At 44.9% G+C, this 17,461-nt stretch overlaps 1 protein-coding gene across 1 annotated transcript in view; it reads left to right on the forward strand.

The window, feature by feature from the left end:
• LOC134334911 (collagen alpha-3(IV) chain-like) overlaps positions 1 to 866 on the forward strand; it is a 40,858-nt gene extending 39,992 nt beyond the window's left edge. The window contains exons 5-6 of the mRNA XM_063017376.1: positions 20 to 82; positions 861 to 866. Coding sequence (XP_062873446.1) covers positions 20 to 82; positions 861 to 866 — 69 coding nt within the window. The remainder of the gene's footprint in view (positions 1 to 19; positions 83 to 860) is intronic.
• Positions 867 to 17,461: the final 16,595 nt, after the last annotated feature.

A 17,461-nucleotide genomic window follows, 5' to 3' on the forward strand; every position in this document is an offset into this window, starting at 1 on the left:
GTCTTTATTTACTTTTTAGGGATTTCCAGGTAATGAGGGTCCCATGGGGGCATCTGGTGCCCCAGGATGTAATGGCACAAAGGTAATAGCAATTACAGTACTATTAGTTAGGAAAGATGCAAGCACCGTTCATTAACTAGTTGAACCACTGTAGTTCATAAGTACACTCACTTTACCACCTTCTGGGACCCAATGCAGACACAAATTTTCGCTTTGCTGCATGTGATAAGAACTGATTTCATATTTTAAACCAAAGGAACTAACCAAATTAAATGTCAGGTTATCCAAATGTTTTGCCGTTACATAGACGCAGACATTTTATGAACTGTATTTCTTGTGTAATAACACTGAAAAAAAAAATTTACAAACCCTTTTCTTTAAAAGTTTTGTAAAATGCAGTAACAATAAGAATCTATGATTTCTTAGTTCTCCAAAATCTTTATATCACAAACAAAAGTAAAAAGAAGTGATTTATTATAGTTTCACTGATCAATATTAACATCATTGTATTTTGTAAATACAAACACCTTTGTATATGCATTAATGCTACCTTTCACCTTATGCAAGTCACTCATACTGTGGGCACTGATGCACCAACATGACAGATGTTTGCTTTTGCAGCTTTCACTGATAGTCTTGATAGTCATTCTAATTCTTGTCACTGAAAACTCAGTGTTCACGAAAACAAGCTGAGGCATAGACTATTTCCATTATCTTTCAGTATATTTGAGATGAGCTCAAACCCAAAGAGCTTGGTGGTATTTCTGCATAGAATTAATGTCTGACTTTCTCTTTACGTAATGAAGTGAAAGCTCTTACACAGAGCTCTTACACATAGCTACTGGAATTTTCCATTCTAGGCCTAAGAGTCTGATTTTCAATCTATGCTTAGCATCTTATAATAAACTGATTTAATTACCACATTTTAAAGACATTTTCCTAATTATTACATCAAGCTCTATAGCAGTTAACAGCGAGATCAGCTGATGGAAAACAATGGAAATACACAAAAAGAACTCTCAGTTGTTGGTTGATAACATGTACCCAAAAATTAATAACATAAAATGCATAAAAGCATTTTCTCTTGTACAATAGCTGAATGTACTCGTTTAGATTGTTTTGTTGGGGGTGGGGGGTTTCATCAGCTGGCAACTGGCTGTTTCATATGCGTAGCCTAATCTAGCTATATATATACAGTGTATCACACAAGTGAGTACACCCCTCACATTTCTGCAGATATTTAAGTATATCTTTTCATGGGACAACACTGACAAAATGACACTTTGACACAATGAAAAGTAGTCTGTGTGCAGCTTATATAACAGTGTAAATTTATTCTTCCCTCAAAATAACTCAATATACAGCCATTAATGTCTAAACCACCGGCAACAAAAGTGAGTACACCCCTAAGAGACTACACCCCTAAATGTCCAAATTGAGCACTGCTTGTCATTTTCCCTCCAAAATGTCATGCGACTCGTGTTACTAGGTCTCAGGTGTGCATAGGGAGCAGGTGTGTTCAATTTAGTAGTACAGCTCTCACACTCTCTCATACTGGTCACTGAAAGTTCCAACATGGCACCTCATGGCAAAGAACTCTCTGAGGATCTTAAAAGACGAATTGTTGCGCTACATGAAGATGGCCAAGGCTACAAGAAGATTGCCAACACCCTGAAACTGAGCTGCAGCACAGTGGCCAAGATCATCCAGCGTTTTAAAAGAGCAGGGTCCACTCAGAACAGACCTCGCGTTGGTCGTCCAAAGAAGCTGAGTGCACGTGCTCAGCGTCACATCCAACTGCTGTCTTTGAAAGATAGGCGCAGGAGTGCTGTCAGCATTGCTGCAGAGATTGAAAAGGTGGGGGGTCAGCCTGTCAGTGCTCAGACCATACGCCGCACACTACATCAAATTGGTCTGCATGGCTGTCACCACAGAAGGAAGCCTCTTCTGAAGTCTCTACACAAGAAAGTACGCAAACAGTTTGCTGAAGACATGTCAACAAAGGACATGGATTACTGGAACCATGTCCTATGGTCTGATGAGACCAAGATTAATTTGTTTGGTTCAGATGGTCTCAAGCATGTGTGGTGGCAATCAGGTGAGGAGTACAAAGATGCCTACAGTCAAGCATGGTCAAGCATGGTGGTGGGAATGCCATGGTCTGGGGCTGCATGAGTGCAGCAGGTGTTGGGGAGTTACATTTCATTGAGGGACACATGAACTCAATTTTGTTACTACAGTGTATCACAAAAGTGAGTACACCCCTCACATTTCTGCAGATATTTAAGTATATCTTTTCATGGGACAACACTGACAAAATGACACTTTGACACAATGAAAAGTAGTCTGTGTGCAGCTTATATAACAGTGTAAATTTATTCTTCCCTCAAAATAACTCACTATACAGCCATTAATGTCTAAACCACCGGCAACAAAAGTGAGTACACCCCTAAGAGACTACACCCCTAAATGTCCAAATTGAGCACTGCTTGTCATTTTCCTTCCAAAATGTCATGTGACTCGTTAGTGTTACTAGGTCTCAGGTGTGCATAGGGAGCAGGTGTGTTCAATTTAGTAGTACAGCTCTCACACTCTCTCATACTGGTCACTGAAAGTTCCAACATGGCACCTCATGGCAAAGAACTCTCTGAGGATCTTAAAAGACGAATTGTTGTGCTACATGAAGATGGCCAAGGCTACAAGAAGATTGCCAACACCCTGAAACTGAGCTGCAGCACAGTGGCCAAGATAATCCAGCGTTTTAAAAGAGCAGGGTCCACTCAGAACAGACCTCGCGTTGGTCATCCAAAGAAGCTGAGTGCATGTGCTCAGCGTCACATCCAACTGCTGTCTTTGAAAGATAGGCGCAGGAGTGCTGTCAGCATTGCTGCAGAGATTGAAAAGGTGGGGGGTCAGCCTGTCAGTGCTCAGACCATACGCCGCACACTACATCAAATTGGTCTGCATGGCTTTCACCCCAGAAGGAAGCCTCTTCTGAAGTCTCTACACAAGAAAGCCCGCAAACAGTTTGCTGAAGACATGTCAACAAAGGACATGGATTACTGGAACCATGTCCTATGGTCTGATGAGACCAAGATTAATTTGTTTGGTTCAGATGGTCTCAAGCATGTGTGGCGGCAATCAGGTGAGGAGTACAAAGATAAGTGTGTCATGCCTACAGTCAAGCATGGTGGTGGGAATGCCATGGTCTGGGGCTGCATGAGTGCAGCAGGTGTTGGGGAGTTACATTTCATTGAGGGACACATGAACTCCAATATGTACTGTGAAATACTGAAGCAGAGCATGATCCCCTCCCTCCGGAAACTGGGTCGCAGGGCAGTGTTCCAGCATGATAATGACCCCAAACACACCTCTAAGACGACCACTGCTTTATTGAAGAGGCTGAGGGTAAAGGTGATGGACTGGCCAAGCATGTCTCCAGACCTAAACCCAATAGAACATCTTTGGGGCATCCTCAAGCGGAAGGTGGAGGAGCGCAAAGTCTCGAATATCCGCCAGCTCCGTGATGTTGTCATGGAGGAGTGGAAAAGCATTCCAGTGGCAACCTGTGAAGCTCTGGTAAACTCCATGCCCAGGAGAGTTAAGGCAGTTCTGGGAAATAATGGTGGCCACACAAAATATTGACACTTCAGGAACTTTCACTAAGGGGTGTACTCACTTTTGTTGCCGGTGGTTTAGACATTAAGGGCTGTATATTGAGTTATTTTGAGGGAAGAATAAATTTACACTGTTATATAAGCTGCACACAGACTACTTTTCATTGTGTCAAAGTGTCATTTTGTCAGTGTTGTCCCATGAAAAGATATACTTAAATATCTGCAGAAATGTGAGGGGTGTACTCACTTTTGTGATACACTGTAAGTGTGTTACTAATGGTTTTCTTGGTGACTGTGCTCCCAGCTCCCTTGAGATCATTGACAAGCTCCTCCCGTGTAATTCTGGACTGACCTCACCTTTCTCAGAATCATTCTTACCCCACGAGGCGAAATCTTGCATGGAGCTCCAGAGCGAGGGCGATTGACTGTGATCTTGTATTTCTTTCATTTTCGAATGATCGCGCCAACAGTGGTCTCTTTCTCACCAAGCTTCTTGCTGATGGTCTTGTAGCCCATTCCAGCCTTGTGCAGGTCTACAATCTTGTCCCTGATGTCCTTTGATAGCTCTTTGGTCTTGCCCATGGTGGTTGAGAGATTTGAATGGAAGAAACTGATTCTGTGACAGGTGTCTTTTATACAGGGACAGGACTAATTTGTGTGCCTCATGGGCACATAACCGGTCTGTGGGGGTCAGAATTCTTGCTGGTTGCTAGGGGATCAAATACTTATTTCCCTTAATTAAATACAAATTAATTTATAACCTTTATTTAATGTTTTTTTTTTTCTGGATGTTTTGTTGATATTCTGTCTCTCTCTGTTAAAATAAACCTTCCATAAAAATTATAGACTGTTCAAGTCTTTGTAAGGGGGTAAACTTACAAAATCAGCAGGGGATCAAATACTTATTTTCCCCACTGTGTATATACTGTATGTATGTATATATATACAGTGTATCACAAAAGTGAGTACACCCCTCACATTTCTGCTAATATTTTATTATATCTTTTCATGGGACAACACTATAGACATGAAACTTGGATATAACTTAAAGTAGTCAGTGTATTGTATAGCAGTGTAGATTTACTGTCTTCTGAAAATAACTCAACACACAGCCATTAATGTCTAAATGGCTGGCAACATAAGTGAGTACACCCCACAGTGAACATGTCCAAATTGTGCCCAAAGTGTCAATATTTTGTGTGACCACCATTATTATCCAGCACTGCCTTAACCCTCCTGGGCATGGAATTCACCAGAGCTGCACAGGTTGCTACTGGAATCCTCTTCCACTCCTCCATGATGACATCACGGAGCTGGTGGATGTTAGACACCTTGAACTCCTCCACCTTCCACTTGAGGATGCGCCACAGGTGCTCAATTGGGTTTAGTCCATCACCTTTACCTTCAGCTTCCTCAGCAAGGCAGTTGTCATCTTGGAGGTTGTGTTTGGGGTCGTTATCCTGTTGGAAAACTGCCATGAGGCCCAGTTTTCGAAGGGAGGGGATCATGCTCTGTTTCAGAATGTCACAGTACATGTTGGAATTCATGTTTCCCTCAGTGAACTGCAGCTCCCCAGTGCCAGCAACACTCATGCAGCCCAAGACCATGATGCTACCACCACCATGCTTGACTGTAGGCAAGATACATTTGTCTTGGTACTTCTCACCAGGGCGCCGCCACACATGCTGGACACCATCTGAGCCAAACAAGTTTATCTTGGTCTCGTCAGACCACAGGGCATTCCAGTAATCCATGTTCTTGGACTGCTTGTTTTCAGCAAACTGTTTGCTGGCTTTCTTGTGCGTCAGCTTCCTTCTGGGATGACGACCATGCAGACTGAGTTGATGCAGTGTGCAGTGTATGGTCTGAGCACTGACAGGCTAACCTCCCACGTCTTCAACCTCTCCAGCAATGCTGGCAGCACTCATGTGTCTATTTTTTAAAGCCAACCTCTGGATATGACGCCGAACACGTGGACTCAACTTCTTTGGTCGACCCTGGCAAAGCCTGTTCCTAGTGGAACCTGTCCTGGAAAACCGCTGTATGACCTTGGCCACCATGCTGTAGCTCAGTTTCAGGGTGTTAGCAATCTTCTTATAGCCCAGGCCATCTTTGTGGAGAGCAACAATTCTATTTCTCACATCCTCAGAGAGTTCTTTGCCATGAGGTGCCAGGTTGAATATCCAGTGGCCAGTATGAGAGAATTGTACCTAAAACACCAAATTTAACAGCCCTGCTCCCCATTTACACCTGGGACCTTGACACATGACACCAGGGAGGGACAACGACACATTTGGGCACAATTTGGACATGTTCACTGTGGGGTGTACTCACTTATGTTGCCAGCTATTTAGACATTAATGGCTGTGTGTTGAGTTATTTTCAGAAGACAGTAAATCTACACTGCTATACAAGCTGTACACTGACTACTCTAAGTTATATCCAAGTTTCATGTCTATAGTGTTGTCCCATGAAAAGATATAATGAAATATTTGCAGAAATGTGAGGGGTGTACTCATTTTTGTGATACACTGTATATACTATATATATATATATATATGTATATATACACACACACAGTATCTCACAAAAGTGAGTTCACCCCTCACATTTCTGCAAATATTTTATTATATCTTTTCATGGGACAACACTATAGAAATATAGAAAAAGAGTAGTCAGTGTGCAACTTGTATAGCAGTATAGATTTACTGTCTTCTGAAAGTAACTCAACACACAGCCATTAATGTCTTAATAGCTGGCAACACAAGTGAGTACACCCCACAGTGAACATGTCCAAAGTGTCAATATTTTGTGTGACCACTAGGGATGTCCCGATCCGATCTCAAAGATCGGAATCGGGGCCGATCTAGGCATTTTTTAACTGATCGGGATCGGCTTTAATAAAGCTGATCGTAATCCCGATCATACTTTAAATTGGAAAGTGAAATGAGTCCAACAGTGAAGTGTAATGTCTGCAATGCGAGCGTTTCACGAGGCGGTAGGAGCAGAGCTGCGTTCATTACTATTTATATGGTGTGTGAGTCAAGGATCACACCGGTTTACAAAACAATAAATTTTAATCCGAGTATGAAAACTTCAGGACCATAACATACAGCTTTTACAAGTTTACGTGTTACAAGACTGAACGACATCTCAGTATCAAGCACTCTCACTGGCTTAGTTATGTAACCAAGCGTCGTAGTGATGCACTTGCTTAATAAAGAAATAAATACACGCTATATTCACTTATTGTCAGGAGCATTTAACACTTTATTAACTTCTTCTGTTACGGTACCGAATAGCGGACAGCTAGAGCCAAGCACGCTATTCCAAAGCACTATGGAAGCCCCAAAGGGTCAAAACACACTCACTTGCGTAGAAACGTCCTTCAAACCATTGTCACAACATTTTGTGTGTTCCAGTTTTACTACTACAATGCTGCAAGTTTGTTTACTTTTATTTTGTAAAAATAAAAGAACATTAAGCAATAGCTTGGATGCAGGCAATTTTTTTTCCTACAGCACTGCAGAGCTATTCAGTTGTTAAACATATACATTGGTGTAACGGTATGTGGGCTAGATGGACAGGAGGGGCGGACACACATGCAGAGATGAATAAACTGATATATTTTAATAACAAGACAAGACAGGTAACAACAAGACAATGGTACCCAAAACCAAACACAACCTATGCTAAGCTAAACAATAAACAAAAACTAGGCTAAACATCAAACAAAGAAGAATGCTAAACTAACTAAAGTTAAACTAATCTAAACATACATGGACTAAGCTAAACAGACACAAAAGAGCTACTTGAACAAAACCCTACAAAAACTAAACATAGACAAACAGAACTATTGCTAATAAACAAAGGCTAACTAACAGAGCTAACACACGGAGCTAACAAACAAAGGGCTAAATGCTAAACACTAAACAGGGTAAACAGACTTAACAAGACTAAACAGACTAAACACAAGACAGAGCTTACACAGAAACAAACAGAGTCATTAGGAGCAAACGAACAGAGTTACCAGGAGCGACCAGAGTTACCAAAACCAAACAGAGTTATAAAGAATAGTCTCCAACCAGCCTTTTCCTGAGCCTCTCCTAAATACTAGCAGCTGGGGCTAATTAGCCCCATCTAACCAATCAGGAGAGGGAGGCTGGCTGGAGACTGGGGAGAGAAGGGCGTGGCCCACAGGAGCTTCAGAGCACACTGAGGCTCCAAGTGTGAAAGTAGGCCCCTCCCCGAAGGCACGACTCCTGGCGTGCCCAAATACAAAAAACAAAAAAGGAGGTCCTGGACCTTGAGGGGCAAATTTGAAGTCATTTAGTAAGTCTTTAGGCAGGCGTGATAAAAACATCAGAACACAGGCTGCCGACGGAAATCCAGAAGCGCCGTAGAGGGGCGCCAACCAGAGTTCAGAAGTGCCCTCTGGGTGCACCGACGAGAGTTCAGAAGCGCCATCGGGGGGCACTGACTTTGAAACAGGAGCGCCATCAGGGGGCGCCAACTCAGGAACAGGAGTGCAATAGGCGAGCACCAACTCGGGACCAGAAGCGCCAACAGGGAGGGCCAACTCGGGAACAGAAGCACCATCAGGGGGTGCCAACTCGGGAACAGAAGCACCATCTGAGGGCGCCAACTCGGGAACAGAAGCGCCATCAGGGGGTGTCAACTCAGGAACAGAAGTGCCGTCAGGGGGCACCAACAAGGAAACAGAAGTGCCGTCGGAGGACACCAACTCTGGAACAGAAGCGCCGTCGGGCGGCACCAACTCGGGAACAGGAGCGCCGTCAGGGGGCACCAACACGGAAACAGAAGCACCCTCGGGGTGTGCCAACTCGGGAACAGAAGTGCCATCAGGGGGCATCAACGAGGAAACAGGAGCGCCCTCGGGGGGTGCCAACTCAGGAACAGAAACCAGCTGCGTGGAACCTGGCGAAGAGGCTTCGGGAGTCAGCTGCGTGGAGCCTGGCGAAGAGGCTTCGGGAGTCAGCTGCGTGGAGCCTGGCGAAGAGGCTTCGGGAGTCAGCTGCGTGGAGCTGTGGCGAAGAGGCTTCGGGAGTCAGCTGCGTGGAGCCTGGCGAAGAGGCTTCGGGAGTCAGCTGTGTGGAGCCTGGCGAAGAGGCTTCGGGAGTCAGCTGCGTGGAGCCTGGCGAAGAGGCGTCCGGAGTCAGCTGCGAGGACCCTTGAGAAGAGGCGTCCGGAGTCAGCTGCGAGGACCCTTGTGAAGAGGCATCTGAAGTCAGCTGCTTGGACCCTGGAGCGGCGTCTGAAGTCAGCTGCTTGGACCCTGGAGAGGCGACGGAAGTCAGCTGCTTGGACCCTGGAGCAGCGTCGGAAGTCAGCTGTGAAAACACTGGAGAAAGTTCTTGAAGCAGCTGCTTAGACCCTTGAGAGGTGTCTGGAATCAGCTGTGAGGACCCTGGAGAGGCATCCAAAGTCACTTGCAAAAACACTGGAGAAACATCGAAAATCAGCTGCTTGAACCCTGGAGGGACGTCGTGAATCAGCTGCTTGAACCCTGGAGGGATGTCGTGAATCAGCTGCTTGAACCCTGGAGGGACATCGTGAATCAGCTGCTTGGAACCTGGTGAGGTTTCTTGAATCAGCTGCTTGGGACCTGAAGATTCGTCTTGAATCAGTTGTCTGGGACCTGAAGATTCGTCTTGAATCAGTTGCTTGAAACCTGAAGATTCGTCTTGAATCAGTTGCTTGGAACCTGGTGAGGTTTCTTGAATCAGCTGCTTGGGACCTGAAGATTCGTCTTGAATCAGTCGTCTGGGACCTGAACATTCGTCTTGAATCAGATGCTTGAAACCTGAAGATTCGTCTTGAATCAGTTGCTTGGAACCTGAAGATTCGTCTTGAATCAATTGCTTGGAACCTGAAGATTCGTCTTGAATCAGTTGCTTTGGACCTGAAGATTCGTCTTGAATCCATTGCTTGAAACCTGAAGATTAGTCTTGAATCAGTTGCTTGGAACCTGGTGAGGTTTCTTGAATCAGCTGCTTGGGACCTGAAGATTCGTCTTGAATCAGTTGTCTGGGACCTGAAGATTCGTCTTGAATCAGTTGCTTGAAACCTGAAGATTCGTCTTGAATCAGTTGCTTGGAACCTGAAGATTCGTCTTGAATCAATTGCTTGGAACCTGAAGATTAGTCTTGAATCAGTTGCTTGGGACCTGAAGATTCGTCTTGAATCCGTTGCTTGAAACCTGAAGATTCGTCTTGAATCAGTTGCTTGGAACCTGAAGATTCGTCTTGAATCAATTGCTTGGGACCTGAAGATTCGTTTTGAATCAGTTGCTTGGATCCTGAAGGCGGCAGCAGCAGAGCTGAAGGAGAATTGTCTGTAGTAGACTGTGGCTTGAACTCTGCAGGCGGGAACATAACGCTTGGAACTTTGACTGGAAACAGAACTGGAGAGGACTTAGAACTGTTCGACTCTGTCTGGGTGGTGGGAGTGCCCGAAAGTATAGATATACTATTTAGGAGACCCTGATGTGCTGAATTACACTTAGAACTGATAGACAGAGCCGAACTTGGAATAGGACTAGACAAACTAGAACTCAAGGAACCTGACTTAGACACAGAACAGCCTTGGACAGACTGACCAGGGCAAGACATGATAGACTGACTGACTTGATCAGACAAACCAGAATTCACAGAAACAGATGAAGATACATGACGGACTTGGACAGACGGACAAGACATGACAGGCTGAATGACTAAACTAGCATGACCAGACAAACTAGGACTTACTGAACCTGACTTAGACACAGGACATACTTGGACAGACAGACCTGGACAAGACTGGACAGACTGTAAAGACGGACTAGGAACAGGCAAGAACGACGAAACAGCAGAATTAACAGCATTAGGTAAATTCATGGGACTACCATGAACAGACAAACGTGGCGACATAGGCTGAACTGGCAGAGGACTGACCTGAGTCTGGGTACACGGGACTGGAGCCAGCGAACAAACAGAAGGACCCCCGGAGCCCTTGGGGTCGAAACAGGAAACAGGACCTAAATAATTATGACTGGCTCCTAACGTGGACATGGGACGGTCACAAGCTTTATAAGCATGGACTGGCACCCGGACCACATCAGCAGTGGATACAGGGGGAATTTTAACCTCCCCAGTGGGCACTGGATGCCGGGTATAAGCTGCAGTGGGCACTTTGCTACGTGAAAATTTTGCTCTCATGAGGCCCTCAAAATCCTTCACAGAGTTCAGCTCAACTCCCCTGTCAGACCAAAGCTGCTTAGCCCATTCACGAGCAGCACCCCTCAGTCTAGACATCATAAACCGCACTTTGTCGGTTTCAGCTGGCTGGGGGTCCAGAAGATTCTGCAGGTAGAGCTGGCTCTGCAGAAGGAAGCCTTCGACACACGGGTCGCTTCCATCATAAGGAGCTGGCCTACTTAACGGGAAGGTTTGAGGAAACCTCATGGAGTTAAAATCGGGGAACACATAAACCAAATACATCTTGCTGCGTCCTAAAAAGGGGAGACTATTCTGTAACGGTATGTGGGCTAGACGGACAGGAGGGGCGGACACACACGCAGAGATGAATAAACTGATATATTTTAATAACAAGACAAGACAGGTAACAACAAGACAATGGTACCCAAAACCAAACACAACCTATGCTAAGCTAAACAATAAACAAAAACTAGGCTAAACATCAAACAAAGAAGAATGCTAAACTAACTAAAGTTAAACTAATCTAAACATACATGGACTAAGCTAAACAGACACAAAAGAGCTACTTGAACAAAACCCTACAAAAACTAAACATAGACAAACAGAACTAATGCTAATAAACAAAGGCTAACTAACAGAGCTAACAAACAAAGGGCTAAATGCTAAACACACTAAACAGGGTAAACAGACTTAACAAGACTAAACAGACTAAACACAAGACAGAGCTTACACAGAAACAAACCGAGTTACCAGGAGCAAAATAACAGAGTTACAGGGAGCAAAAGAACAGAGTTACCAGGAGCAAAAGAACAGAGTTACCAGGAGCAAACAGAGTTACCAGGAGCAAACAGAGTTACCAGGAGCGAACGAACAGAGTTACCAGGCGCGAACGAACGGAGTTACCAGGCGCGAACGAACGGAGTTACCAGGCACGAGGAGTCTCGCTGGAGGTTACCAGGAGTCTCCAACCAGCCTTTCCCTGAGCCTCTCCTAAATACTAGCAGCTGTAGCAGCCCCAGCTAACCAATCAGGAGAGGGAGGCTGGCTGGAGACTGTGGAGAGAAGGGCGTGGCCCACAGGAGCTTCAGAGCACACTGAGGCTCCAAGTGTGACAATTGGATTAATTTGAATAACTGTAATGTACTTGAAGTGTGCACTGTGTGAACAGTATTATCTAGTTCTTATCTAGACATTATCTAGAAAATACAAGTATCGGTTTGAGACTCGGTATCGGATCGGGATCAAAATTAATTATCGGGATCGGGTACAAAAAAACGTGATCGGGACATCCCTAGTGACCACCATTATTATCTAGCACTGCCTTAACCCTCTTGGGCATGTAATTCATCAGCGCTGCACAGGTTGCTACTGGAATCCTCCTCCACTCCTCCATGATGACATCACGGAGCTGGTGGATGTTAGACACCTTGTGCTCTTCCACCTTCTGCTTGAGGATGCCCCACAGGTGCTCAATTGGGTTTAGTCCATCACCTTTACCTTTAGCTTCCTCGCAAGGCAGTTGTCATCTTGGAGGTTGTGTTTGGGGTCATTATTGTGTTGGAAAACTGCCATGTGGCCCAGTTTCTGAAGGAAGGGGATCATGCTCTGCTTCAGAATGTCACAGTACATTCATAAATTCATGCTTCCCTCACTGAACCACAGCTCCCCAGTGCCGGCAACACGCATGCAGCACAAGACCATGATGCTACCACCACCATGCTTGACTGTAGGCAAGAGACAGTTGTCTTGGTACTCCTCACCAGGGCGCCGCCACACATGCTGGACACCATCGGAGCCAAACAAGTTCATCTTGGTCTCGTCAGACCACAGGGCATTCCAGTAATCCATGTTCTTGGACTGCTTGTCTTCAGCAAACTGTTTGTGGGCTTTCTTGTGCGTCAGCTTCAGAAGAGGCTTCCTTCTGGGATGACAGCCATGCAGACCGAGTTGATGCAGTGTACGGCGTATGGTCTGAGCACTGACAGGCTGACCTCCCACATCTTCAACCTCTGCAGCAATGCTGGCAGCACTCATGTGTCTACTTTTTGAAGCCAACCTCTGGATATGCCACTGAACATGTGGACTCAACTTCTTTGGTCGACCCTGGCGAGGCCTGTTTCGAGTGGAACCTGTCCTGGAAAACCGCTGTATGACCTTGGCCACCGTGCTGTAGCTCAGTTTTAGGGTGTTAGCAATCTTCTTATAGCCCAGGCCATCTTTGTGGAGAGCAACAATTCTTTTTCTCACATCCTGAGGGAGTTCTTTGCCATGAGGTGCCATGTTGAATATCCAGTGGCCAGTATGAGAGAATTGTACCCAAAACACAATCTTCTCCCTTCTGACAGCACAGCACATTCTGCAAGTCAAGTCAAGAGACTCTTCCACGGTTGAATGAGTGGGTCGCTTGGTGGTTGAAAGGCATGATGTCTGTTCAGGGTTCAGGTACCTCCCCCTAATACCTTTAGGGAGGATTGGTATTGGTATCACCCCCCTTTGTAGTCGGACTTTCACACGTCTCAGGCGGTGGGTTTTCCTTTTGCCCTGTTGGTGGTTGTCCTCCTCCGAAGATCCTCTTACAGTGGCTGGCGTGGATCCAGGTTTCCCCCTCCGCTACCTTCACTGCGGTTTGTGTGGTCAGTAGAACCAATTTCTTTTTCAGGGTACCATTTTCACGCTCAACTGCACCTCCACTGGAGGGATGGTATGTACAGTGTTGTTTTAGGTCAAATCTCATGTACCCCCCCCCCCCCCCCCCCCCCTTTGACGCATGGTCTTTACCATGTGTCAACCTAGCAGTGTGTGATGAAATGTCAGGGAAGGCAAGATTTTTTTGTTAGGCCCATACCAAATGCCGTCAGAAACATAGCATCTTGCTAACTTCCAAGTTGTATGGTCCTTGTCAGAAGAAAATGATTGAATGGTAGACAACTCATAATCTGGTAATGAGATTAGGAGCATATTTGATCAGATTAGCTTGTCTGTGCCTGGCTGCTCTTCAGTGTGTTTATTCGGTGTTAGTGTTCAAAATCAGGAAGGGAAACTGCACTGGCCAACTTTGCAGCTACATCATCGGTCCTGTTGCCTGTAGAAATTAGGTCAATTCGATTAGTGTGTGCAGCACATTTAATAACAGAATCTCATTTTGGTAACAGAACAGCATCCAGTAGCTCAGAAATAAGGCAATGGTGGTTAATTGGCTTCCCATTAGACGTCAGAAAACCTATATGTTTCCAAAGAGTACCAAAATCATGGAGTACACCGACAGTCAGTGTAAATGTTAACTGATTTACCTTTTGCCAGTTTACACGCCTCAGTCAGAGCAATGAGCTCAAAGGTGATATGGCAATGATTAGGATTTCAGGGTGCAGTGTGAATCTACCACTGCATAACCCACCATTACGGCCTGTGTCTGAACACCTGGAGGCTGATCCGTCCACAAACAACTCCAAATCTGGATTCGGAATAGGTGTGTCTGAAAGATCTGGCCTAGGGGAGCAAACTTGGTTAACATAAGAACAGCAATCATGCTCCTGCTTTGTTGGGAGAAGAGAAGTTGGGTTAAGGACATTGCAACACTTAACTGTCACATTTGGCATGCTTAACAACATGGCATTGTATTTGTTTCACCTATCGTCAGAAAGATGAGATTTAGATTGTTCTAACAGAAGTTATGAAACAGCTTTAGGAACAAGCAAGGTCAAATCAGAAAACCCCACAATGTCATGTGACACAACAACAGTCTTCTCTGCTGCTGCAACAGCATGTAAACACCTCAGAAGTCCTGCTGCAACAGGATCTAACTTACAAGAAAAATAGGAACTGTCAGTCAAAGTCAAAGAGTCCAAACTGTCCTTTAGAACTTGATTATAAATCGTAGGTTAGTCACAAAACCCTTGGCATAGTCGAGTAAAAGTGTATTGACAGTCGTCAAACAAGAAAGAGAGCCAGTACTGGGTGTCCTTGTGGACAGGAACACTAAAGAATGCATTTGCAAGGTGCACCACAGAAAACCATACACAATCTGGTGGAATCTGAGACAAAATGGTGTAAGGATTTGGAACATTAGGAGCTCTTGAGACAACTGTGTCATTAACAGCCTTTAAGTCTTGGACATAACGCCACTCAACTGGGAAAATTGAAGTACGCACTGGAGAATTTGGGCATCGAACAATGGCTCCAGTTTTTAACAGTCACTGGAAAACTGGGCTTATCCCAGTGATAGCTTCTGGTTTTAGTTTTAGTGGGCCTTCCTAGGTCTAAAATGAGATTTTGATGTGATATTAACTGGTTCACAGTTTTTTATTAAGCCTACATCATATTTGTTTTTTGCCCACAAAGTTTTAGGAACTTCTGCTAAGCGTGGGTCATCCGCGGTCATGGCCATGAGCAGGCTGTGTGTTTGGTCTTTGTGTGTGTGTGTTGCGGTGCAGCTGCAAACCGAAGAACAGGAAGTGGTAATAAGCGCATAGTATGTGTGTTTTTGTTCGCTGAATTAAATTCCCGAGTCTGGGATTAGGATCCAGTCATCCACAGAATTGAGATTTTTTTTTACCCATGTGCCCAAATCCTGCCATTTATCACTCTCAGATTTGGCAAGAGAAACGTTTGGGTCAGCATCAGGAAGTTGAAACAAACTTGCTATCTGTTCACTCAAACAAACACATACAGCGCAGCGATGCTCGCTCCAATAAATCTGATCCAAAAAACTAATTGTCTCTCACTGATCTACTTTCAGAAAACCAACTTTCTTCAAACTCTCTATCCCTACCTCCAAAAGAAACCTTCGCCGTGCAATGCAAATCAGTAAAGGGCAGGAAATTGGTCCCGATATGGGACATGGAAGCTCTCTCACTCGTTCCTCAAGTGACTGACAGAAAACTGGATGATTGGTCGGTGTACAACTGCCACTTATAAACATACAGAAATTGACTAGCTTCATTCATCACGAATAAAGCACAGTGTGAATTATTTGGGGCAACGGAAATACCCTCACTTGAACTTGTAAGTGCCCATTAAATTTAGTGGGCAGCAGTTGGACAACAGGAACTGAAATTAAAATGCCGGGATGTTTTCCCCGAGACATTTACAGGTTAATGGGACAGTAAACCTCTCCACCACCTGCTTTCCTGAAACACCAATCGTGGTAACCTGTCTGTCATTCAAGGGTGGCTCAGGTGAGAGAGTCCCTGACTTAATTACAGTAAACAGCACCAGAATAGACTAAAAAGAATATAGGCTGTCCATTTACTGTCAGATCTAACTTAGACATAGCTTTGTAAGAGTCAGAAGCAATTTTATCATACATGTCAGAAATTATAACGGCATTGAAGGAGGAAGGAAGCAGATTTTCATTGCAAAGCCTATCAATAGGAAAAGATTCAGACTCACTCAGGACCGGGTTTGGATTTGACCAGCCTCCTCACCCTCCTCTGCTCTGTTTCCGTCGTCTGGTTTCACTTATGCCGGCATCTCATGGCCCAGTGTCCCTCCTCACCACACTGGAAGATGTCCTGACTTTCCACACGAGAAGCATGCCCCATTAATCCTTTGCCGCTGTCCTTCGTCTCTCTGGTGTTGATTTCTTTGTTGCTCAGTTCAAAAGTCATGCTTCCTGTACTCAGTTCCAGAAGCGGCCTTTAGCAGCACCAGTTGAGCGCGATGGACGTCCTCGTCCTTCTTCTTTGCTTGCTTATTTTCTCAGTCTCTTGCAGTTTTTTGCTGCAGTATGTTGTTAATTCTCAGCACAGGGCAGTCAGCACGGCCGCCCACCTGCCGCGGATCTGGCAGATTTTGGGCGACTTTTTCGATGTCAGCAAAAGTCTATAGGCGTTGGACTCGTTGGGCTTAGTTGTCCGTGCCCAAAACTTCCACCATTGGGAATTGAAGAGGCAGTTCTTCTTTGGTCTTTTGCTTGCTTCCACTCTCGTACAGCAGGCTGGTTGTCCAGTGTTCGACTCAGGTTCTGTCTTTGAATCTGGGTCCTCATCACCTGTTGCCGATGACGTCTCCTTTCCCTGTTGCGTTTCAGGGATTACCACAGGAGGAAATGGTTTTTGAATGGGCGGCTGTTGGACGGGCACCTGGGCCGGTGGTATGACGGTGACGATACGAGCAGGTCTAGGAGGACGAGCCAAATCCAAATCCACGGTTGCCTTCAGTACTCTAGTTTTAACACACTTATACACACGCTCAGATTTATAAGTTAGATCATACAAGGGGGTAGAGGAAACGGAAGAGGCATTCACACCGGGAGAACAAGCAGACTTAGGCATTAATAATTTATAAGCATATTTCCTCGCTTCCATATACCACATGCTTAAACTTACGTCATACTTCACAACTTCTTCCTCAGACCTCTTTCTTCCTTTCAATGTACATGACAAAATATCCAACTGTCTCTCACTAAAACTTCCTTTGCTTGGAAAACCAAAAAGATCCGTCCATTTCCTGTGCTGAGCCACACTTTCATCACTATAATATTTAATCATAAATTTGATGTTAGGTGAATTTTGTTCTTCTACAGTTAAGCCCTTTGTTTTTGCATTTCCCATTGTGGCACTCTGATGAAAATAAATCCGTTCTTCAGAGGAGAAAGTCCCACACGATTCTTATAGACGCAGTATAAGA

The sequence above is a fragment of the Trichomycterus rosablanca genome, chromosome 20 (assembly GCF_030014385.1).
Source record: "Trichomycterus rosablanca isolate fTriRos1 chromosome 20, fTriRos1.hap1, whole genome shotgun sequence".
In the NCBI taxonomy this organism is placed as follows: domain Eukaryota; kingdom Metazoa; phylum Chordata; class Actinopteri; order Siluriformes; family Trichomycteridae; genus Trichomycterus; species Trichomycterus rosablanca.